Raw genomic sequence first — 24,610 nt, forward strand, 5'->3', positions numbered from 1 at the left:
TCCATCTATGTCACCCTTTACGTTCCCTCTATATTCCCACCCACCCTCTCTCTCTCTACACCCTCTTTATTCTCCCTGTCTCCCTCTATATTCCTTCCGTTCATGTTCCTTCCTCCTTCCTCCCTTCAACTTCTATTTTTTTTATATTTCTTCCCCGCCTGTCTCTCTCCCTCCCTTTATACTCTCCTTCCAGCTCTCAATACTCCATCCATATTCTCTCTCTCTCTCTCTCTCTCTCTCTCTCTCTCCTTTAAGCCTATCTCCAGCTCTTCCCCTCCTCCTATCTCCCCTCCCCTCTATCGTTCCATTCTCTCCCCTATTCCCGTCCATCATCTTCTTATCTTTACCTCCTCCTCCTCCTCCTCCTCCTCCTCCTCCTCCTCCTCTTCTTCTTTCTCCCCGTCTTTTTTTTTCTTCTTCCTCCCGTATTTCCTCATCTCTCTTCTCTTTCTCCTCTCATCTTCTCTTCTTCCTTTCCCTCTTCCTCCTCATCTTCCTCTTAGCGTCCAAGCTGTTCATTGTTGCTTTTCTTCTACAGTTTACTCAATTGCAACCCATTCTCTCTCTCTCTCTCTCACACACACACACACACTCACTATTCACTCATCTTTCTTCATCCCATCTCTCTCATTCTCCCTACTAACCTCAACCCCTTCCTCTTTTCTCTCCCTATTTCCCTCCAAACTTCCCCTCTTCTCTCTCTATTTCCCTCTACACGTCCTTTTTTCTCTCCCTATTTCCCTCCACACGTCCTCTTTTCTCTCCCTATTTCCCTCTACACTTCCCCTTTTCTCTCCCTATTTCCCTCACACTTCCTCTTTTCTCCCTATTTCCCTCACTTCCTCTTTTCTCTCCCTATTTCCCTTCTCACTTCCTCTTTTCTCTCCCTATTTCCCTCCACACTTCCTCTTTTCTCTCCCTATTTCCCTCCACACTTCCTCTTTTCTCTCCCTATTCAGCCTAACCTCGGCCCCCTATTCCGTTGTAGTTCCTCATTAAAGTTCTTTTATACTACCTATTTATACAAGTCCTCTTATTCACTTTTATTTCCTCCATTCCTCCCTATTTTCTCTCCCTATTCACTTCCATTTCCTCCTTCCCTCCATCTTTTCTCCATCTTCCACCTTCTCCCTCCTTATTAACACCCAGTTCCTCCTTCCCTCCCTCTTTTCTCTCCCTATTTACCTCCAGCCCCTCCTTCCCCCCTCTTTTCTCTTCCTATTTACCTCTACTCCCTCTTTTCCTCCCCCTTCTCTCCCTATTCACCTCGATTTCCTCCTTCCCTCCGTTTTCTCTCCCTATTTACCTCCATCCCTCCTTCCCTCACTCCTTTCTCTCCATTTTTACCTCCAGCCCCTCCTTTCCTCCGTTTTCTGTCCCTGTCTTCCTCTACTCCCTCCTTTCCTCCATCTTCTCTCCCTACTTACCTCCAGTCCCTCCTTCCCTTCATCTTTTCCTTCCCATTCATCCCAGCCTCTCCCCATTCATCTCTCCCCATTCACCCGAGCTCCTCCCTTTTTTCTCTCCCTGTTTACCTCCAGCCCCTCCTTCCCCCTCCCCTTTTCTCTCCCCATTCAGCCTAGCCTCAGCCCCCTATTCTGTGTGCGCGCCCTCATTAAGGCTCCTTTACACCGGCTACTTACACAGTCATGAAAGATACACACCACTGCCCAGGCCTTCATTGTCTACCCTACCTCCCTTTCTCCCTCACTCTTTTCTCCCTTGATCTCTCTCTCTCTCTCTCTCTCTCTCTCTCTCTCTCTCTCTCTCTCAATATCCTCAAGTGTATCTTTTCAGCAATTCTAAAGGCACGAAATAACGATAAAAAAAATATAGGAACTTTTCAAACAATTATCTTAAAACACAGCCAAACCTATCTCGAAATTTGCCTTCCTTTTTAAAATATTCAATAGCGTTTGTTTAATTAGTTGGGATGATTTTTATAGACAAACATAAAAGCAGTTTTCGTGGGTCGTCAATCATTATCAGAATATCCTTTACATTTCGTCCATTTTAAAATACGATTGCTTTCACACACACACACACACACACACACACACACACACACACACACACACACACACACACACATTCTCAATTACATCTACATCCATTCATCTCCCTCCTATTCACCCATCCCACACCTGACCTCCCTACAGACACCCACACCTACACCCATCCCCTCCACACCCACTCCACGCACCCATCTTGACTCTCCTTCCCTGCAATCACACCCACATTGATACTTCTCATTTTCTAACAGACACCTAACGTAGACTAGTTAGCAAGGCAAATTATATTAACTTTGTCGAATTTGTAGTCCACGTCATGTCAATCTACTTAATATATTTCAATGGCGTATCTAACAAAATGACTGAAAAAATAAAAACTCGGAGCCCATAATATTAAAAGTACCATTAACAAATCCTGTCTCTGTATCTTCAAATAAAATTGGGAATAATAGGGAGTCTTCTAAGAGCTTCATCCCATCCCAGCCAGAGACCCCAAGGAATAAACAGACATGGGTTCCAAAACGCGCTTCCCCATTCGTATCTAGAATCAGGCAAACTTTCAGCCTCCCGTCTTGAGAACCGTGGCCGGGAATAACAAAGAGGTTCAAGATTCGATCCCCCTCCCCTACTAAACAAGACCCTTAACTTAAAACATATGGAGGGGAAAATCTGTCTTTGGCCTCTATCCAATCTACAAAAAATCTCTCTCTCTCTCTCTCTCTCTCTCTCTCTCTCTCTCTCTCTCACTGGTGGGCGAAGATCCCTTGGTATAGAAGATACGTTCGGAAAAACTTGTCTCTTGGCCATACATACATATACATACATAATATATATACAGTACTTATGGAAATTTTCAGCTAAGTGCACTGAAATCTCTTGTTGTGCTAAACTGTTTTCACACATAGGAATAATAATAATAATAATAATAATAATAATAATAATAATAATAATAATAATAATAAATAATAATAATAATAATAATAATAATAATAATTATTATTATTATTATTATAATAACACGGTACTAACAACAGATCCAAACTTCACTAACCATAGTACTCTGTCATGTCCATAGGCATGGTCTGGATGAGCCTCTTGCACTTCCTGAGCTCCCTGCACATGAGCTGAGTGCACGATACCAGGTGCACGAAGTTCTGGTTGTCCACGGGGATACCCTCCGCCACGTCACTGAGGAGGGACGCATGGTTAGAGAATGGTGGTAGCGTGGTATGTGGCTAAAGTGCGGTGATGGGGGAATATTTATGTGTGTGAAACTAAAGTCAATTGTGAAACCGTAATACGAGAGAGAGAGAGAGAGAGAGAGAGAGAGAGAGAGAGAGAGAGAGAGAGAGAGAGAGAGAGAGAGAGAGAGAGAGAGAGAGAGAGAGAGAGAGAGAAATACAACTCAGTTTCGCATTAACAACCCCATTTAAATCACCTCCCGTCGAGCCATTTAAATCATCCCCCGCATTGCCCTTTAAACCAAGCAAAACAAGCACTATTAATCTCCCAGGCACCTTGCAAGCTTACTGCCTTGCCTAATGCTGAAATATGAAGGCGATAATGTGTGTGTGTGTGTGTGTGTGTGTGTGTGTGTGTGTGTGTGTGTGTTGTGATTTATATGTGAGAGTACTGATGGGGCTCAGCTGTCTTTCTCGTTTTGTTTAATTTTCGTTCCTTATCTTTGTCTGCCTCTGTTTGTTCTTTCTTTTTAACTTTCTACTTATCTTTCATTGTGTGTCTTTCGGTCTGCTTGACTGTATCTCTATCAACCTCTATCCCTGTTCTCCACACAAATGCCTACTTAAAAACACAGCTCATATATACCCTTCACACCCACCCACCCACCCACCCACCCACCCACCCACCCATCCACCCACCCACACATATACACACACGTCCCAAAAAATATCCCCTGCCCAAACTGAAACAAACTAGTCAAACGCATGTAAATATAAACATTGGTTTCCTGAGACAGATACAGTCGTCTAAAAAAAAAGAAAAAAAAAAAAAAGAAAGGAAAACACCAAACCGTCTTGAACACATCGTCTTAGGTCTCTGTTCTCGTCGGGAAAGGAAGCTCCCTATCACCTTTTCCTTACCAGTTTATTTTTGCATACAGCTCATTCATTATCTCTTGTGTGTTATTTTTGCCTTCCATGTTGGTGGCTGAAACTTAAAAAAATAGCATCCAAGAGAGCAGTATGACGTAGTGCGGCAAATAAATCGCTATGCAAGAGGTGTTAGGGACAAGAATACCTGTCTTGGTCTAATTAGTGGGATGACGGCTTCTTCTAGCATCATTTCTTGCAACCTCCAGACAAGTTTATTAAGCTTTGGAAACCTCTCTCTCTTTGTAAATAGGTTACTGTTTGATATACATTCAACTGGTCGGGACAATGACGCCTTTTATAATTTTTCTCACTAGACGATTTTATTCAGTTTCATAAATTTGTGCCATAATGAAGGAGGATTTTTTTTTATTATTATTTACCTCAATTCACACGACATTATTCAGAAAGGGGGAAACATGTTATTCATTACTCTTTGTTATAATGAACGTGACATTTCTCCTTCTACTTCAATGTCAGTCCACACGATTCTATTCAGCGTTGGGAAAACATACTATTCATAAATTTTTGCTCTAATGTGCAAGGAAATTTACGCCGAGTAACTAACCACATGGCTCAGCGTAACCCAGGAAACTATAAATACCACGCCAGCAGTAACCCCATAACCAATAATTGAACACACCGTGGTTTGGGGGGCTAAGTCTCTCTAATCGGATGTGGTCCATACGGATTTTAAAGACCGATGTGGTGGCTGGGGGTTTTCTGCTTGCATAGTGCCGCTCAGGGAGAACTGACAGGTCACCCTTGTCCTAAGTGTCTGGACTAAATAGCAAAGCCTTGTGCTCTTGAAGGGGTAATAAGAGAGGCATGATGATGATGATGATGATGATGATGATGATGATGATGATGATGATGATGATGATGATGATGATGATGACGACGACGACGACGACGACGACGATGATGATGATGATGATGATGATGATGATAAGAAGAGGAGAAGGAAGAAAAAAGATGAAGGAGAAGGAGATGACGATGATGATGTTATTGATGATGATGATGATGATGATGATAAGATGAAGAGGAAGAAAAAAGGTGGAAATTATACTGATGATGAAACAAACAAGAAATAATGAGTGACATCAGCTCAGCGTACCGGAACAACGTGGTGTAATGAGTCACTTTATAATTAACACATACGATTACATAAATATTTTCTGTTCAGTGTGTGCAAGACAAATACCACTCCTTTTCTCAAAATCTCTTCAGCGTTCCTGGATCCTCAAAGCCCTCCAATGTACCTGCCTTGCACCAGCGCCGTGATCCCTCTGAAATTAAACAGAATCCCCTTCACTATCCCTAACACCTCTTCCTTGACGATTTATTTTTGGATACGGCCAGGGCTCGTACTCTCGTCGGTCAAGGAAGCTCCCCAACACCCCTTCCTTAGCGATTTATTTTTGGATAGGGCTCGTTAATATAGTTTCCATGGCCCTTATTCTCGTAAGGTAAGGAAACTCCCCAACACATCTTTCTTAGCAATTTATTTTTGGATACGGCAAGGTAATATCCATTTGTTCGTCATTTATACAGAGTATGGCGATTCTGGAAGGAAAAATATAACGCGGAAGAGGACAGTAATGTGTAAGAAGCAAAATAAGTCGCTTAGGAAAAGATGTTAGGGAGCTTCCTCAGCCGACAAGAATACGGACACAGAACATCGCCATTTTGGTAAAGTCTGGCTCGTTCAAAAATCGTACTCTCATTGACCAGAAGGCTTCGTGGCACCTTTTCCTCAGCGACTTATTTTGCATATTACGTCTTTATATGACAACTTGAGAAGATGTTTTCTTGTTTGCATCCGTAACTTTCACGACGATACTGATATCAAACAGGCAGGATAAGGCGCTGGGGAAAATGTGTTACTGAATCTATCTTGGAATTCCCTAGCACGCTACTCATACCAGAGATATAGTTTGCATCTTTAATTTCCAAAGGGATTTTAAGATATTCAAAGGATGAAAGTATATTTGAACAGGGTGCAAGGGGGAAAACTTAGCCTGCCGTCCACCGGGTTCACGTTCCATACAAGTCTTGGGTTACTACTACTACTATATCTTTTACCAGACCGCCACCAGGTCCGTTTTCATGGTCGACTAGAACGGCGACATATATTTACTTCTCGTGGCCCTGCTCGTGTTAATGGTTTGTGCGTCCGCCAAAATCGCCACCAAAGTGACTAAGGAAGATGAAACAGGTGTGTAAAAGTCTGCACTGTGGAAGCGGACCTACGAGTAAATGAGACGAATGATGATGCTTAAGCTGAACAGAATCATCAAGAAATCGTACCATTAAACAAGAAATTATGTTACCAGAGTGAAAGGGTTTAATGAAAGGAACGAAGCTGATATTAATCCTGTGTGACCCAATATTCAAGAAGAGCAACAACAACGATAACACAACCCGTCGCAAAACAAGGCATCTTTTACGAGTCACGAAACAAGCCATCTTTTATAAGCCTGATATGACGTTTATCTCTGATGGTGCCTCGTAAATGTCGTGCAAAGGTGGTACGTACTGTTTCTCTCGCCACGGTAATCCAACACAAATAACCCTTCTCCTTGCCGACAACATTACACCACACTCTCCCCTGCTGAAATGGCCGTGGGTGATAACACGTATTTCGACCATTTTGGGCTGTTCTGTGATTTCGCATCTCCTCACAAGATTGTCGAATTTCCTTTCCTTTCTTAACGAAGGAATAGAGGGGGGTCTGTTAAGGAAAACAGGTGGAAGGATACAACAAACAGCTTGTTACATATGAAAATGACTCTAGAATAGATACAGACAGATGGATAGACAGACACAGAGATAGATGCCGAAACGATAACTGAAATTTTTAACACTACTGGGGCGCCAGGCTTCTCTCGAGCAAAGAAAAACCGTCCGAAATTTGTCAAAATGAAATGTGAAGCCAGTCATTTGCAGCCAAGGCGCTATTCCGCTCAGCCCGAGGGCGTCTTGTGTAATTCATTCTTGCTTTAGTTCCTCCACGCGTGAAGTGAAATAACGTTGTATGGAGCGATCGTATGTACAGGTATATGAGAGCGAAGCGTGCTTACTCTCATCTTGACGGTGTTGTTATTACAAGTCAGAAATATCAGCAGTCAAATTAGTAAAACCTAACGTGATTATTCCTTTAGCTGTTAAAGACGCTCTACACGATTTCCATTCACATACAAAAAAATGATCCTCTTTTTTTTTTTTTTTATACACGAAACGTCAACGTAGTCAAATATCACAAAACCTGCCTTGAATAATCCTCTCCTTGTGACCGAAATACTAACTTTGGTACTGTATTGAGGCGAACACAGTGTTCACAGTAGTAAAGGGATAATATCAGATAAATTCTAGTTAACAGCGGACGTATTAACTCACTCTACCCAACACGATTTTCCTTAGCTGAGAAAATGGGCCAAGGGGTTAAATTAGTCATTCAAATTCGGGTCGGATAAAAGAAAGGCCAGAAAAACGCTGAGACTACTTGAAGTTTAGAGGTTAATGGCGCAAAGTGTTCCCGTCTTACACTGGGAAATGGTTCTTCTTTCCTACTTGCCCCGAGCTAATGTCTTCCCTCTTCCCTTACTCCTCCCTCCACTTTCTGTTTCTCTCTCTCTCTCTCTCTCTCTCTCTCTCTCTCTCTTACAATAAACAGTGCTCCATAACAATTAACTTTTTTATCAAGATCATCTTATTATTCGTACCAGTCGCTTTAACAATCACTCTAATTAGCCTGTGAAGTGTCTGAAACCTGTATAATGAGGCAAGGAATATACACAAGTAAACTTAAGCATAACGTTAAGCCAAGAAAAATTTATACATACAGCCCAGATTAGAAAACCGTACGTCCCTGGATGAAAAAAAATAAAAAATAAAGAAGAAAATGAGGGAAAAAAGAAAAGAAAAAATCCAGCATTTATTTTGGATTCCTCTGACCAATACGACTTTGTACCACTAAACTACATCAGCGAAAAAAAGCCACACCTCCGGTCATTCATATCATCATCATCATCATCATCATCATCATTACTATAGTTCATTCACTTTAACGACCCAATCTTTCATCCTTTTTCAGTTTATTTCCGGCTGCTCAGTGACTGAAATGCACAATACTACGGTACTGCATCCTTTCCTTAACACTTCTTCGTAACTAGTACCATACGAGTGTTACAGTGTTAATCTCCTGCTACGGCTCAGCAATCAAGACGGAGATGGAAGTTTTAGGCCAAGGCGAAGCAAACAGAGTATAGTGCCCTAGTCCCATGGCTGTGTAAGTGGGGAGGGTAGAGCGGTGGAGAGGCAGGAGAATAAAGGAAACCCACAGAACCTACGAAAAAATAAAGAACAACGAACAGTAAAGAAAAATAAAGGAAAAACATAAGACCTTGAGTAACACCCCCATCACCAGAGCGGCGTGGGAAAATGGGCCTCACTTATACCCCCTCATCATTCAGGCCTCCTCAATGCAAAGCCCTGATTCATGGGGCAAAAATGAAGGTGGGACCACTCTAAGCCAAGCCAGACCAAGGACCTCTAATATTTTTTTTTACCTCATTCTTGTAACCTCCCGACGATTTGACTCCATTTGTGTGAGATCCCTGGGTAACCCTCTCATGGTCGCACCGTCTATCTATTCTATTCTATCCTGTCTATCCTATTTTATTCCAACTAATGCCAGACGATTTCTTTCAGCTGCGAGTAAGTACAGAGGCCTAAGAATGTTAATATTGAGGCCAATGACCCTTTCATGACAGGGACAACTCTTAAGATTCTGCTTCAGCAAACACCACACGATGGTGATGATGATGATGATGATGATGATAATGATGATTCTCCATAGCTGATGATGATGATGATGATGATGATGAAGATATGATAGATGATGATGTTAAAGAAGCTCCTTAAGTTGATGATGATAATGATGATAATGATAAAGATGACGATGATGATAATGATGTCTGTCCGCAGGTTTCGATAAGTCTGATAATTCTGAGAAATTAAAAATAATTATAGTTTCCCAGGCGTCAAAATAAATTATTCAAGATGAAACCATGGTATTTTTCATTATTAGACTGAAATGCTAGAAGGTAATGTACGTGTATGCTAATTGTAAATGCAGGAAGACTCATCCATTTACTCGTACAATCTCTCTTTCTCTCTCTCTCTCATTACTGCATTCTCCCAGCTCCAATCTTCCTCTCCTTAGCCTTAACAAACTTCCTCTCTTCCTCCCTCCTCTCTCTTCATTACACATCCTCCTGCTCCTGCCTCCTCCCTGCCCCTTCCCCATCACTTCTCTCCTCTCCCTTCCCCTCCTTTCCCCTCCACGCATGTCTTTCTCCCTCATTTCCTCATCATCTCCTTTCTTCTTTTCTGTTCTCTTTTCCTTCATCTCTCCCCATCACATGCACTCCTTCCCTTCATTCCTTCTCTTCCCTCCCCTTCTTTCCCACACTCCCCTCCACTACAAATGACCCTCCTCCTCCTTCCCTTCCTCCTCCTCCTCCTCCCACACCTCTTCTCCCCGCCTTCCTCCAAGCATTCTTCCCGTACCTCTTAACTCTTCTTCCTCCTACTTAATCTCTTCCTTCCTCGCTCCCTGTCTCACTCCCTCTTATCAAAGGACACAAAGCAAGGAGATCCAACTCAAGTACGCTATATCAAGTTTTCAAAGGCCATGGTAATTTGGGGACCGATAAATACTTCACTGCAGACAGGTTGAATTACAGTAGAGGTAATGGCTGGGAAATATTTTGTCAAACATTTCCGTTAAAATATCTGGCAAACGTTTCCACTGTAATATCTGGCAAATGTTTCTAGTAAAGCATTTCCCTTACGTTTCCAGTAAGGTATAAGGCAAACGTTTATAGTAAAATATTTGGCAAACGTTTAGCAACGGTATAGTATCTGCCAAACGTTTCCTGTATTAACAAGCAAACTATTTCATCTGTAAGGTTATAAAACTATCGAACTAACTACCTTTCAGCGTGATAATATGTGATAGATTAGTGGTTCAAAAGTCGCATGAATAAATATCCAGGCTTATTATCTGCGGTTACACACATTCATCACAATTTTTAGTCTCCCATTCTGACCCCGGAAGATGTACTCGCCCTGATGTAACTTCTATCTTCCAGCCAACGATACCGCAAATGCACACTCTTCACTCATCATTCCCTACAAAACATTTCACGACCATTCCCTCACTGCATGACTATCCTTATTTTCTTCTTTTTTTATGCCGGTTTCAGCTGGAGGGGTTGACGGTGGCGAAGCGGTGGTAGTGGTGGGTCATTTTTGCTGCCAATCCCTGTGTATAACAATATATTTTTCTATCTTTTCTCTTGCTTTTCTTGCTCTACTTTCTTCTTTCTTTTTTCACATTTCCTTTTCCACTTCACTCATTTCCAGTCTCCTACCTTCTCTCCTGATCTCTCTACCTCTCCCGTCTCCCTCCATCCTTCTACCTGCATTTCCCCTCGTCTCCCTCCTCTCCCTCCTTCCCCTCCTCCTCCCCTACCCTCCCTTCCCCACTCGGACCTACCTAAGTCTCCCCTCCACTCCAACTTTTTCAATATGTCGTCACTTAATTCTCAGGCCAAGTTTCAAACGAGTTGAGAGAGAGAGAGAGAGAGAGAGAGAGAGAGAGAGAGAGAGAGAGAGAGAGAGAGAGAGAGAGAGAGAGAGAGAGAGAGAGAGAGAGAGAGAAATGTCTAACCACAATATTAACCTAAACTCCCTCATAAACCAATCTTGCCCATAATAACTACACCAATATTACTCTCTCTCTCTCTCTCATTCTACTCTCTTCTCCCTCAGTCTTTCCCTCCCTCTCCTCCTCTTCCTCCTCTTTACTCAATGTCTCCCTTACAGCTCTTTCCTCCCACCCTTTTTCCCCTTTTTTACCCTCCCACTACCACCCTTACATTCTTCCTCCTCTTTCCCTCCACTACAGTCCTCCCTCCCACAACCCCTCCCTCCCGTCGTCATTTTTCCCCTTCCGTTCTCCCTTCCTTCCCTCGTTCCTTCCTTCCTTCATTTACTCATTCTGCTCTTCCTAATTTTTCCTTCTCCCCCTTCTCCCCGTGCTCTCCTTCTTCTCTCCCTTCCCCCTACCTATTTTTTTCCTCCCCTGTCTCTTCTTTGATCCATTTTTCCGTTCCTTCTCCCATTTCCTATTCATTTCTTCCATCGTAATCCACCTTTTCCTGTTCCATTTATCCTCCCCCTTCCCTTCTATAGTCTTCCCCTTCACCTCCTACCTCCACCCAGCAATCTTCCTTATATTTTTCCTCCCCTCCTTTCCCTCCTTCGCTGTCCCCTCTTCTCTCCCGTATTTCCATTTTCCCCTCCCTTCCCCTTCCCCCTCCCCCTTCTCTTTCTCTCCTGCCTTCCTTCCCCTCCCCTCCCATAACAAGCATATCTGGGGTATAAAATTGTGGACATCTAACCGTGAAGTCTGGAATTCTTAGTGGCAGCTCGTTAGTGAAGGAGGGAAAGGGAGAAGGAAGGGTTGGCGAGAGGGAGGGGTTGGGGAGGGGGAAGGGTTGGGGAGGGGGAAGGGTTGCGGAGAGGGAGAGGGAGGGGTTGTGGAAAGGGGAGAGGGAGAGGGAGGAAAGGAGTGAGGAGAATGGATCAAGATGGGCATGGGAAAGAAAAGAGAAAGAATTTTTGTCCGTTTGTAAATGCTCCATTACACTTGCATGCGTCGGCTCTGGTCACCTAATGGCGGCTCCCAACGCTGCTCGATCTCCAGCAGCCTCTCTGTTCAGTCCCTTAACCCTGAAGTCACACTCTCTGACCCCGACCCAAGTCTTTTTCGGTCTACCCCTCGAAACTCTACACTCAACGTTCACACCTCTCACCCTCTGCATCCGCCTAAGGGAAGAGGAGAAAGAGGAACGAAAGGAAAGAGGAATGAAGGATGGGAAAGGAGTGAGAATGAATAGGGAAGGACAAAGATGAGAGAGAGAGAGAGAGAGAGAGAGAGAGAGAATAATGGAGAAAAACGGGAAAGGGAGGGAAGAAAAGAGATGGAAGTCAGAGGAGGAAGAGAGTAGAGACAAAGGAAAGGAGAATATGTCGATAATGTAGACAGTGAGGAAGGGTTGGCAAGAAAGACACTGGGAAAAGAAAGAAGGAAAAAGGGAGAGATGGGAGGACTGATGATGGTGGGTAGGATGTAGGGGGAGGGAGGAAAGCGAATGAAGCCGAAGAGAGTAGGGTAAGTGAAGACTGAAGGAAAATGGGAAAGAGAAGGACAGGGTGAAGGAAGAAGGAAAAAAAGGAAGAAGGAAAAAAAGGAAGAAGGAAAAAAAGGGAGAAGAAAAAAAGGAGGAAATTTTTCAAGATATTCACATCGATTCACTGTCCCCACCTTCTCTCTCTCTCTCTCTCTCTCTCTCTCTACCCCATTCTTTTACGGAGGTCTGTTTGCTTACCATTACCTTCATGCATAAAATATTACGAGACAACTTAAGAGCACGTAGGATCATTCCCTTTGTCTCTCTTAATGAATCCAATGTTAGGCATCCTCCTCCTCCTCCTCCTCCTCCTCATCATCATCATCATCATCATCATCATCAAGTATTACCACCATCAGCAACTTCTTCCTCCTCCTCCTCCTCCTCCTCCTCATCATCATCATCATCATCATCATCAATCAGTCACCCGCATGACAGACCCATATCTGCAAACTGACAGACTGTTAGGCACTCACACACACACACACACACACACACACACACACACACACACACACACACACACACACACACACAAACAGACCAACGCAACCTACACCTCCCCACACCAACCACCACCTACACTCCGCGGCGTGGGGTAAATATATACGCCAATGCCATTTTCACCTCTGACAAATTACCCAGCCTCTCCCCCTTCCTATCAGCTCTCCCGACCCCTCCCCTCCCATCCCTCCCACAGTTTACCCTCTCCCTTCTCCCCCTTGTCAATGACCGAGGGGAAGTTTTTGAGCGGGTCCAATTACCCAGGCTAATGGGCAAATTGTGGACAGGGGGACAAGGTGGTGAAAGGCAGAATGACAGGACTGGAGGGAGGTGGACAGATTAGGTTATTCATACCAGGAGAATGGAGGATACGTAGACAGACAGACATATACATACCTATTAACCATACATAGGGGGACTGGGAATTGCTCATATATTTAGAAAACGCAATAGGAGTTTGGAAAATGGCCTAAAAAAACATTGCAAATACTGAAAACTCTAACATATGCGTGGCTTAAATTGTCGCCGGATGATTGAATTCAGGTTACGAATGATCTCTCGTAGTGAAGAGGTTATAAATAATATCCCTTAACCCAATCAGTATAAGGACCGGTGACGTCTTATTTCACACACACACACACACACACACACACACACACACACACACACACACACACACACACACACACAGAAATTGCTTTTATTTTACACTTAATACGGCTCTGTCATAACCAATTTACCAGGAATACATGCAGCCATATCAAACACAAAATATTACACAATATATTTATCTATCAGCCAATTTGTCCATCTGCCTGTCTATCTTCCTCATTTAGTATCTATCATGTGTCTGTCCACTTTGCATCTACCTTACCTGCCTGTTTTATCTACCGTGCCTATCCACTTGCCTATCTATCTATCCATGTTTATCTATCTACCTATCTATCTATCTGCCTGTCAATGTTTACAAAAATATATGCATGGATATGAACCTATTTATTATCTATTTCCCTATCTATCAATTTATTTATTTCGAGTTCCTCATCACCAGAGATCATTATGGTAGCGCTGAAAATATTTCCTTCAGGTATCAGTGAGCTTAGGTAAAGCAATCCTTTTTTTATTACAGCTCTCTCTCTCTCTCTCAAAAAAAAAAAAAAAAAAAAAAAAAATTACTGCCAAACGAATTAAATCAGTTTTGACGATAATGATGATGATGATGATGATGATGATGATAAAAGATTACTAATACCATCTTTACTAATACCATAGCCATCAATATATTTCATCCACCAACACATCACTTTGGCGTAATATCCCTATTCACCCTCACCCACCCTACCTTCACCCTTTTCATCCTCCCTATGTGTCCGACCCTTCCATCCTCCCTATGTGTACGGTCCTTTCATCCTCCCTATGTGTCCAACCCTTCCCTCCTCCCTATGTGTACGAACTTTTCTTCCTCCCCGTGTGTCTAATAATTTCATCCTCCCTATGTGTACGATCCTTCCATCCTCCCTGTGTCCGACCCCTTCATCCTCCCTATGTGTTCGACCCTTCCATCCTCCCTGTGTGTCCTTACTTATGGGTATTAAACATTAACAGCAATTTTCCAGGATAACATTGATCAGCTGGACGCTGCTGCCATCATTGCTTCCCTCTGATGAATTACTCCCACACGCTCTATTGTTAGTGGTGTGGGTGTGAGTGGTGTGATGGTGTGAGAGGTCAAGGGGTGGTGTGGTGATGATAGCGAATTGGTGGTGGTGTGGTAGTGTGGTGGTATGGGAATCTAAGTGATGACGGAGGTGCTGGTTCTGGCAGAAGTGTGCGTGGTGAGGCAAGGGTGAGGTGGTGTGAGTGGTGTAATGTGGTGATGGTGTTAGTGGTATGAGCGTTCAGGGTATGGCAGGAGTGGTGTGATGGTGTGAGTTATGTGGGAGTGATGGTTTGGTGGTATTAGACTCACAAACACTCCTACTGTTACTGGTATGAGAGGTGTGGTGGCGCTGTGAAGTGGCGGTGTCGTGTGGGTGGTGTGGTTGTGGTGTGGGTGATGTGGGATTGAAGGGAGAGTGTGGTGGGGGTATGAGGGTGGTGCCGTGGGGATGGTAGTGGTGGGGATGGCGGTGTGGTTGTGGTGTTACTGGTGGTGGTGTTGTGGTGGTGGTGCTTATTGTGGTAATGATGTTGTGGCGTTGATGGTTGTGGTGATGCTCAGAGTGGTAGTAATGTTAGTGGTGTGACAGTGTTGGTATGCTACTGTGATACTAGTATTAGTGGTGTGGTGGTGGTCGCAGTGGTAGTGGTGTTGTCATAGTAGTGATGGCGTTTTGGCAGTGATAGGATTTTATGGTAGCTTAGGAGGAGGTGGTGGTGATAGTGGTGGTAGCTTTGTGGTGGTAGTGTTGGTAGCGGGTTTTTACGAGTGTATTAAGTGGTGGTGAGGGTGTTGGTATTAAATGTCACAGTGTCACTCGTGTGTGTGTGTGTGTGTGTGTGTGTGTGTGTGTGTGTGTGTGTGTGTGTGTGTGTGTGTGTGTGTGTGTGTGTGTGTGTGTGTGTGTGTGTGTGTGTGTGTGTGTGTGTGTGTGTGTGTGTGTGTGTGTGTGTGTGTGTGTGTGTGTGTGTGTGTGTGTGTGTGTTATTCAATCATTTATCATAGTTTCTCTATAGCGTGACCGCCTCAAAATACTGTGTCCTTTCAAAACCATGTAATATAAACCTAGGAGAGCCTCCCCTCAAAGAGAGAGAGAGAGAGAGAGAGAGAGAGAGAGAGAGAAATCCATGCAATTATCTGAATCGTAGTCATACAATTAGCTTAACCCATTCTAGTAATGTGAACGTCTAGATGCGCCTACAACAAAAAGAGCAGCACAACAACAACGAGAAAGACAGGGCGCATACCTCCATCAACGCCTATACCAGACAACTCAGATCACCACCAAAATTTAATCATCTCTTCCTTGACCCATAACTCTCATATCCAAAAATATCATTGAAATACATTAGGAACTTACCGAGATACATTGACAAACAAGGAAACAGACAAACATGGGTGAATACATAACCCTCTCCAACTCTCATTGTCGGAGGTAAAACAATCCCTTCTGTCAATGCTGTCTAATTCCAGCTGAATAAAATCGTTTAGCATTAGCCACAAAGATATTTATACACGCATCACCGTACGGAAGAAGTAAGTGGAGTTCGTGTCCAATCCCTTTAGTCGGTGCTTTTAAACCCTTCAGCCCGAGATGTCATTTAATATTATAACTCCTGACTAGAAGAAAATAAACTAGACGTCACTGTTGCTCTTAGTGTTGTTGCGTCTTGTTGCTGTTGTCGCTGGTGGTGGTGGCGGCGGCGGCGGCGGTGGCGGTGGCGGTGGCGGCGGCGGCGGCGGTGGCGGCGGCGGCGGCGGCGACGACGACGGCGGTGGTGGTGGTGGTGGTCCCAGGCTCATCTGAACGTGAACCCATGGACTGCTGCTGAATTTACGCTTCTCCTGCAGTCCATCCTCCTCCCCGGGGATAAGGAGGAAGCTGAGGGACGTTTGCATAACCAGGCAGTGGAGCCGTCAAGGAATATCGGTGCCACCACGTGAAGGCCCTCTCCATCAGCTGTCATAATACTGACGTGTGTAAATGTCAAGGGCGGGGATCAATGTGAAACGCGCCATTAGGAGGTGTTGTTTTAGGGCTGGAGGAGGAGGAGGAGGAGGAGGAGGAGGAAAAGGAAGAGGAAGAGGAAGAGGAGGAGTGAAAATGGGGAAGAAAAGTAAGACCAAATGGGAGAAGAGAAAGAAGAAGGGAAAGAAGTAAGATGGAGAAACAGGAAGGATAGGAGGACAGGAGAGGAGAGGAGGGGAAGACAGGATTGATGGGGAGGAGGGGATAAGAGGGAAGGGGAGGAGAGGCTATGAGGGAGAGGGGAGGGAACGGAAGGGGGAAAAGTAATGGCCGGGAAGAGAGATGGAAGAACACAAGAGAACAGTAGGGTGGAGAAGAGAAAGAAGAAAGAGTGAGAAGGAAGGGGAGAGGAAGAGATGAGAGAAGAACGGAATAAGAGAAAAGGAGAAAAAGAAAAGACAAATAAAGAGGAAAAGAGAAAAAAAGAGAAGAGATCGGAGGAGAAAATATACATTCATACATACTGTACATATATACCAAAAAAAAATATATAGATAGATAGATAGATAGATAGATAAACAGGCAGATAGACAGATATATAAAGTTAGAAAGATTAATAGCTAGACAGATAAAGACAGATAAAGATTGATAGACAGATACAGGCAACTAGATACAGTTAGATGACGGACAGAGAGACAGATAGATAGATAAGCAGACAGACGGACATAGATAGATACAGACAAATAGATGCAGACAGATAGATGATGGACAGATCGATAGATAAATGGACAGACACGCATAGATAAACAAACAGACAGGTAGATGGATGAGCTGACAGACAGACAGGTAGATAGATAAAAGGACAGACAGGTAGACAGATAACTGGACAGAGACACTGATACCCAGAAGATAACTATAAATACAAGAATCACAGAAGTCAACTGAAGCAGGTAATTGCCAGGTGTGTCCATGTATGACTAGGAAATAATCTAGCCAGCCTCCTTTCCTCTGTCTATAATTATGCTTTCTCGCCACGTATCATTATCCCGCTTGATCAAAACGTACAGGCATTATCTGTGCTCCTCTCTACATATGAAAGAGAGAAAAGGGGAAGTGAATAAAAAGGAGGAGGAGGAAAGTGAAGTGAAAAGATAAGACGAGAGGATAATGGAAGAGAGCTTAATAAAAGATAAGAGAACAGTAGACATGAGAAGAGGGAAGAGAGAGGAGGGGAGGGGGGGAGAGGGGAGGAAAAGAGAGCAGAAGTGGCAGAAGAAAGAAGATGACAAGATAGGAGAGGGGAGGAGCGAAGAAAGAAGGTAGGGAGAAGAGGGAGGAGGAAAAGAGGAAGATAAAAAAGAGAAGAAGAGGCGGGAAGAGAGGAGATGAAATAAGAAGAGAGGAGAAAAGAGAATATACGAGGGGAGAAGAGAGGCTAAGATACGAGGGAGGAGATCAATGTGTGGAGACTTTTGTGGGCGAGGTGGCAGGGCGTCTTTGTGGGGAGGGAAGGGATATTAATTGAATGGCCCAAGGACTGACACCCCTCTCCCGCAAGCACTCCAAGGGGGGCAGGAGGGAAGGGGAGGGGTGGAGGGAAGGAGAGAGAGAGAGAGAGAGAGAGAGAATTTTTTCCTGTGTAGAATACAAACAGCCTGACTTTCCCTCAGCCAAAGGGTTACAAAAGAAAAACAAACACAGACACAACTATTGGTTTGTCCTTTCCACGTTTTGTACAACTGGGCAGACTCTTGTGCTACTGTGCTCCCGGTACTGGATAGACTACTGGGTATACTGTGCTACTGGGTCGACTATTGCGTTGACTATGCTGCCGGGTAGACTAAGAGTTAAATTACTGATTAGTGGAGAGACTACTTGGTAAACTATTACGAATACTAAGGGCAAACTATTATGTAAACTATTAGCCATACTTCCTTTCCAATTCAACTTCCACGGTATACCTAATCCCCTTCTCTATCCTGACTTGGTGTACATTCATTCAACCTCCAGACGATCTTATTCAGCTGAGAGAGACTTTTCCAATGAGAGAGGATGAGATAATGAAAGAAAAAACTAGAAGAGGTACAAAACTAGACAGATTTCTAAGATGAACAGAATTTGAACCTATTGTGGTATCTACTCTGAGATGATGAGAGAAGGAAAGTAGGGGGATGCGGAAATAATGGGCAGGTTTCTCTCTCTCTCTCTCTTACAAGATATTTTTTTAATGTGATACCATCATGAAGTTCACGACAGAAGAGATGGAAGGCTATTACTTCACCCTATACTCCCTTATACTCCCTCACCTTATACTCATTTCCTCACTTTAAACTGCCTTCCTCACCTTATAATTACCTTCCTCACCCTAACTCCCTTCCCTCCCTACTACCCACCCTTACATCCTCTTTCACTTAACGCCAGAGTCCCTCCATTTTGCTCTCTCTCTCTCTCTCTCTCTCTCTCTCTCTCTCTCTCTCTCTCTCTCCTCGTCACCCTTCCCTCCCTCCTCCCCCCCTCTCTCTCTCTCCTTTCTCAACTTTTCTCTCACCCTCTGCAACTTCCCACCCAGCTCCCCCCACCACCTCACTCTTGAACTTGGCTTTCATCTCCATTCTTTTTTCATTCTCCTTTGATTCGTCTCCTTCTCCTGCCCTTATCACTCTTACGTCCTCCACAGCATTTCTCTGTCTGTCTGTCTGTCTGTCTGTCTGTCTCTCTCTCTCTCTCTCTCTCTCTCTCTCTCGTAATAACCCATTCCTTTAAGGCGCTCTGTTTACCTTCCATTATCCATTCATAAAAATATAACGAGACAAATTTCAGACAGTAAGGACAACTCTAGTGCTCTCTCTCTCTCTCTCTCTCTCTTCGTCACATCCTCACTTTCAAATACATTATTCAACCTCCGCCATACCCCACCTCTCTCTCTCTCAATTTCTCTTCCTGACATTTCTATCTCATCACTCTCAAATACCTCACTCAACCTCTGCCATACCCTCTCTCTCTCTCTCTCTCATCCCCTGGCCCTCAAAGACCCGTAATGACTTAATAATGTTCCCGGTAACTTGCATTTAAAAACCGGACCCTTGTTAATGAAGGAGGTGAATGGGGAGGATGGGAAGAGATAAAGAGTGGGAGAGGAGGCTTAGGGAGGGGAAGGGAGGAGGGATTAGGATGGGGGGAGAGTGGGAGAGGAAGAGGAGAAAGAGAGATGGAGTGGATGGGGATGAGGGAGGGATGAGGCGAATAGGGAACGATGGAGAGAAAAAGGGAAGGAAATGATACAGGGGGAGGGGAGGTGGATTAGGCAGGAAGAGGAGAGTGTCGGGGGAGAGTGGGAGAGGGATGAGGGGAGAGAATGAGGGAAGGAGAGAGGGAGGGATGGTGGGGGCATGAGGAAAATGCGAACAGGTGAAGGAGGAAACGAAGAGCATGATGGGAAGATGAAGGGAAGGAGGAGAATGGGGTTTAACAGGGAAAGAGATAAGTGTGGGGGAGAGAGATTACAACAGAGAGGGGAAGGAGGGGGGAAGTGAGGTGAAAGAGAGCACGAGAGAGGAGGGGATGAGGAGATAAAGGGACAGGGAAGATGGGGGAGGTTGGGGTGATATCAAGAGGAGAGGGGGAAAAGAAGGGAGGGGGATAGGTGGGGAGAATGGGAGAAAGGGGGTTGAGGATGGATGGGGAGAATGGGAGAAAGGAGGGTGAGGAAGAGGAGGAATGACTGTGGGAAGGGGAATGAATTGGGAAGAGGGAGGAAGAGGCGAAATGAATGGGAGAGGATTGGGAAAGGGAATGGGAAGGGGGGGAAGGAGAGAGGGAGATGAGAAAACTGTGGAAAGATTGAGGGAAGTGGGAGAGGAGAGAGGGATGATAAAAGAAGAATGAAGTGGGAAGGACAGAAAGTGTGATGGAAGGAGAGACGGGGAGAGGCAGAGTGAGACGCTAGGACACGCTCCAAGAAAGAAGGAGAAACAGACAGCGTGACGGAGTGTGGGAAAGGCAAGAATGGACAAGGAAAAAAGTGGGAGGGAGGGAGGGAGAGAGAGAGAGAGAGAGAGAGAGAGAGAGAGAGAGAGAGAGAGAGAGAACCGACAGGAGGGGTCCAAGGAATTATGAGAGATGATATCAAGGAACTAAAGGGAAGTTTAGTGAAGTTGGGAGAGAGATTAGGTAATTGATAAGAAGATAAAGCAAACTGAAAAGACAGAAAGATAAGCGAAATATGAAGGAAGTAAATATAGGTCAAAGGAAAAAGATTAAACAGAGAGAGAGAGAGAGAGAGAGAGAGAGAGAGAGAGAGAGCAAGATGGGAAACAGGGAGGAAATGAGAAATATAAGGAGGAGGAAAACAGGAATATATGGAGAAAAAGAGGAATATAAGAGGGATAAAAAGAGGAATACAGAAGTGGGGAAAAGAGGACTATGGGAGAGGAAATGAGGAACATGAGGGAGGGAAAGAAGAATATCGAAGAGGAAGAGAGAAATAGAGGGCGAGAGCAGAGGAATATGGGAAAAATGGGGCAATAATGCGAAGGAATACTGCGAGGAAAAAAGGGAATATAAAGAAGAAAGCATAAAGAAAGGGAGGAAATAGCAATGCAGGGGTAAAGAAAATAAGAGAGAGGCAGAAAAGCGAAAGACAGGGAAGAAAGAAAAGCGAAATACATTAAAAGGAAAAAAAGAGGGAAGAGGGTATACAGAAGCAGTAAAACACACACACACACACACACACACACACACACACACACACACACACACACACACGATTCCTTGTCGTATATTAAAAAAGAAAGTTGCAATAAATTCCGTCTAAATTCCGTCAAGTAAGCCTCTTTTTTTCCTGGAAGATCATAATGAAAGACTCTACACTCTCCTGACATTGTCTTTACAGTAAAATAAATATATAAATACATAGACAGATAAAATTATGAAGGACAGATACGTAAACCATGGAAAGATAAAAATAAAAATAAATGATAAAGCAATGAAAATAATGAAAAAAATAGAATAACCTGATACCTCCAACAGCGACAAACATATGCCTTGCAGCGGTTCATGGAGAGAGTAATACCATAGCTCAGTAATTTCCTTTCTAATTCGAAATACAGTCTTGTAGAGGCATACCTTGTTTAACTTGGCGCAAAACTGCCATCTTTCCATCTTGAACACTGAGCTGTGGCAAGAGATTAACACTACAATACTGTGCTAGTCACGAGGAAGTAGTCTGGAAAATGAAGAACCGTAACATTGTCTTAATTTGCTACGGTGTTGTGAAAAATCGGCTCCAAAACGACGAAAATCTAAGCCAAGTTAATGTGAATGGAGTATAGCAACAGTTAATGTAAATATTAATAATAATAATAATAATAATAATAATAATAATAATAACAATAATAATAAGTTGCAGAGGATTTATAAATGATTCGTCCACATCGTATAAAATAAAAAGAAATAAAGAGCGGTAATAAAGGGTAATACGAGGCCAAATAAATAACAGAGGGAGGAATTGGATATAACAGTGAGACTTGATAAATGAGAGAGAGAGAGAGAGAGAGAGAGAGAGAGAGAGAGAGAGAGAGAGAGAGAGAGAGAGAGAGAGAGAGAGAGACCAAAGAGCTGGCCATAAGGACGTAAGTGTACTCTCCATTTCCAATCAATATTCACTCTTAGATCAAAGGGATAAGGGTCAAAATTCACTCACTAACCCACAGTTTGTACGTTCCTTTATTACCTGCATTTTCGAGACACTTTTCCCCCATTATTTTTTATTTTTATTTTTGTAGGCGATGTAATTAGGACATTTCATAGGTGATAAATGAAAGGTCGGGGGTTAAAGGGTTAATTATAAGGTGGGTGTTGGCTATTTAGGGGCATTATTAAAATTGTTTCAGTAATTAGGTATAGATATGCATTTGATTTTTAAACCAATCATTTGTCTGATTTTATATGATTTAATTCTATGTCTTTACTTATTAATCCCCTCCCTCACTGGCTTGATCAATCTATTTATCTATCAGACTATCTATCTATCTCTGAATGTAATTATTTGTCTATGAATCCTACTATCTTAATTTACGTATTTATATATCTATAATTACTGCCTCCCTCTTTCCTCCCCTTCTCTTCCAATCTATCTATCTATCAATCAGTCTATCTATCTATCTGATCTATATCTATTAATCTATCTGCTTCCTGATGTACATATTCCATCATTTTAATTATGTCTCCTTGTCTGTCTGTCTGCCCATGTCTGTCTGTCTGCCCACGTCTGTCTAATAGCGATCCAACTATTCCACCCATCGCCATACACTGCATCCTGTGAGGGGTGACCTAATAAAGAAAACAATCAGACTAAGAGTATTTAAAGAACCAGGTCAAGGCCAGTGAGTTAATTGGACTTAGGTCATATTACGTCAATGCTGTCCGGTAATACTATTAATTTGGACGGCCGTAATTAACACAGTTCCTATACTCCGGTACCTTAATTATAATAACCATAATAATGATGATAATAATAATAATGATAATAATAATAATAATAATAATAATAATAATAATAATAAATAATAATAATAATAATAATAATAATAATAAAATAATCACCTGACAACAGCAAGAAAAGAATGATATTTCTCCCGACAATGAGACTAAATATAATAATAATAATAATAAAAATAATAATAAAAATATTGAATATGGCTCTAAGTGGAACAGAATTGTTGAGTTCTCCCGACCATGAAAGGGGTGATGGTACCGGTAATAACTAGACTCCTCTACCGGAAACCAGGTAAAAGATGGGAAAAAAAAAATCACGACTTTTGCAGGCTTAAAATACTAGTGTTGTGCCCATAATGAAAGGATTAATGATACCAGTACTAACACTCAGGCTCCAAAGCTCAATTTTATCTGATAATAAATAAATAAATAAATAAATAAATAAGTGAACGAATAGGTTAACGATGAGCATTCAAGAGTGCAATACCCGCGCCCGCCAACTGACCTATGGACCGACTGTGCTGTGACATTGACCTTGGAGAGATTACATGAGAATCATTTTAAAGTCGAATTACCCCAATATGGACCAGCAGAGGTAGTTGCCCATTCATACAAAAATCCCTCAATCTCCTCCCAGTCCCACAAAAGGAGGACGGTGGACTGCGGCAGACCAATCGGCAGTCCACAGGGTTCACAGTCAGCAGTCAGAGATGGCAACTAAAAACACTGCTGTCATTACCTCTCGCGTCACGGGTACTGGTGGTAATTACAGCCAGCACGGTGTTAGGAGTCTTTAATAGAGGGCGACAGGTTTAGTAATATGTGTGTGTGTGTGTGTGTGTGTGTGTGTGTGTGTGTGTGTGTGTGTGTGTGTGTGTGTGTGTGTGTGTGTGTGTGTGTGTGTGTGTGTGTGTGTGTGTGTGTGTGTGTGTGTGTGTGTGTGTGAGAGAGAGAGAGAGAGAGAGAGAGAGAGAGAGAGAGAGAGAGAGAGAGAGAGAGAGAGGATGTGAGCCCGTGGAAAGAGAAAGAGGAGAGGGGTGAAAGAGGGTGGGAGAGGCCGAAGTGGGGAGGCAGAAACTAACAAGAGCTGTTCCTTCCATCACAGACCCCCCTCCATGCTGACCAGGCCAATGTCATCATATGTTCCTTTCAATAATAAAAATTAATATCCGCCAACCAGCTAATTTATACAACAAAATATTCAGCAGGCAATGTATATCAGTTCTGCTACCTAAAACGTATCTTATCCTTTCAGCATACATAACTACTGTTCTTTGAAATACAGCAGTGTCATCGGCTTTTCCAGAATTACATGATTTCTGCAACAATATTTTACATAATTATACATACCTTGATATACCACCATCCTATCAACGCTCTTATCAATCATTGTCTTGCGATTTAGGAGAAAGATGCAGTGTAACTATAGCCAGATATGGATTTACAATCGGCTATAATAATTCCCGCAGAGAGACATCCTCCCACATCAAAAGCTTACTGACACTGAACTACCGAGCTAGGGGTCCTGACTGATAAGGATGCAGTTCCCGTGAAATTACAGCCTCCCCAAAAGAAGACAGTTCTCAGCATTTCAA

General features: G+C 43.2%; 1 protein-coding gene across 1 annotated transcript in view; it reads right to left on the reverse strand.

Annotated features, from left to right (window-relative positions):
• Positions 1 to 24,610, reverse strand: part of LOC145400956 (regulator of G-protein signaling 7-binding protein-like) — a 447,682-nt gene that overhangs the window by 19,886 nt on the left and 403,186 nt on the right. The window contains exon 3 of the mRNA XM_080273321.1: positions 3,064 to 3,200. Within this exon, the coding sequence (XP_080129447.1) occupies positions 3,064 to 3,200 (137 nt within the window). The remainder of the gene's footprint in view (positions 1 to 3,063; positions 3,201 to 24,610) is intronic.

This window comes from Coenobita brevimanus, chromosome 54, assembly GCF_032717465.1.
Source record: "Coenobita brevimanus isolate Jiangsu-jjx chromosome 54, ASM3271746v2, whole genome shotgun sequence".
NCBI classification, from domain to species: Eukaryota; Metazoa; Arthropoda; class Malacostraca; order Decapoda; family Coenobitidae; genus Coenobita; species Coenobita brevimanus.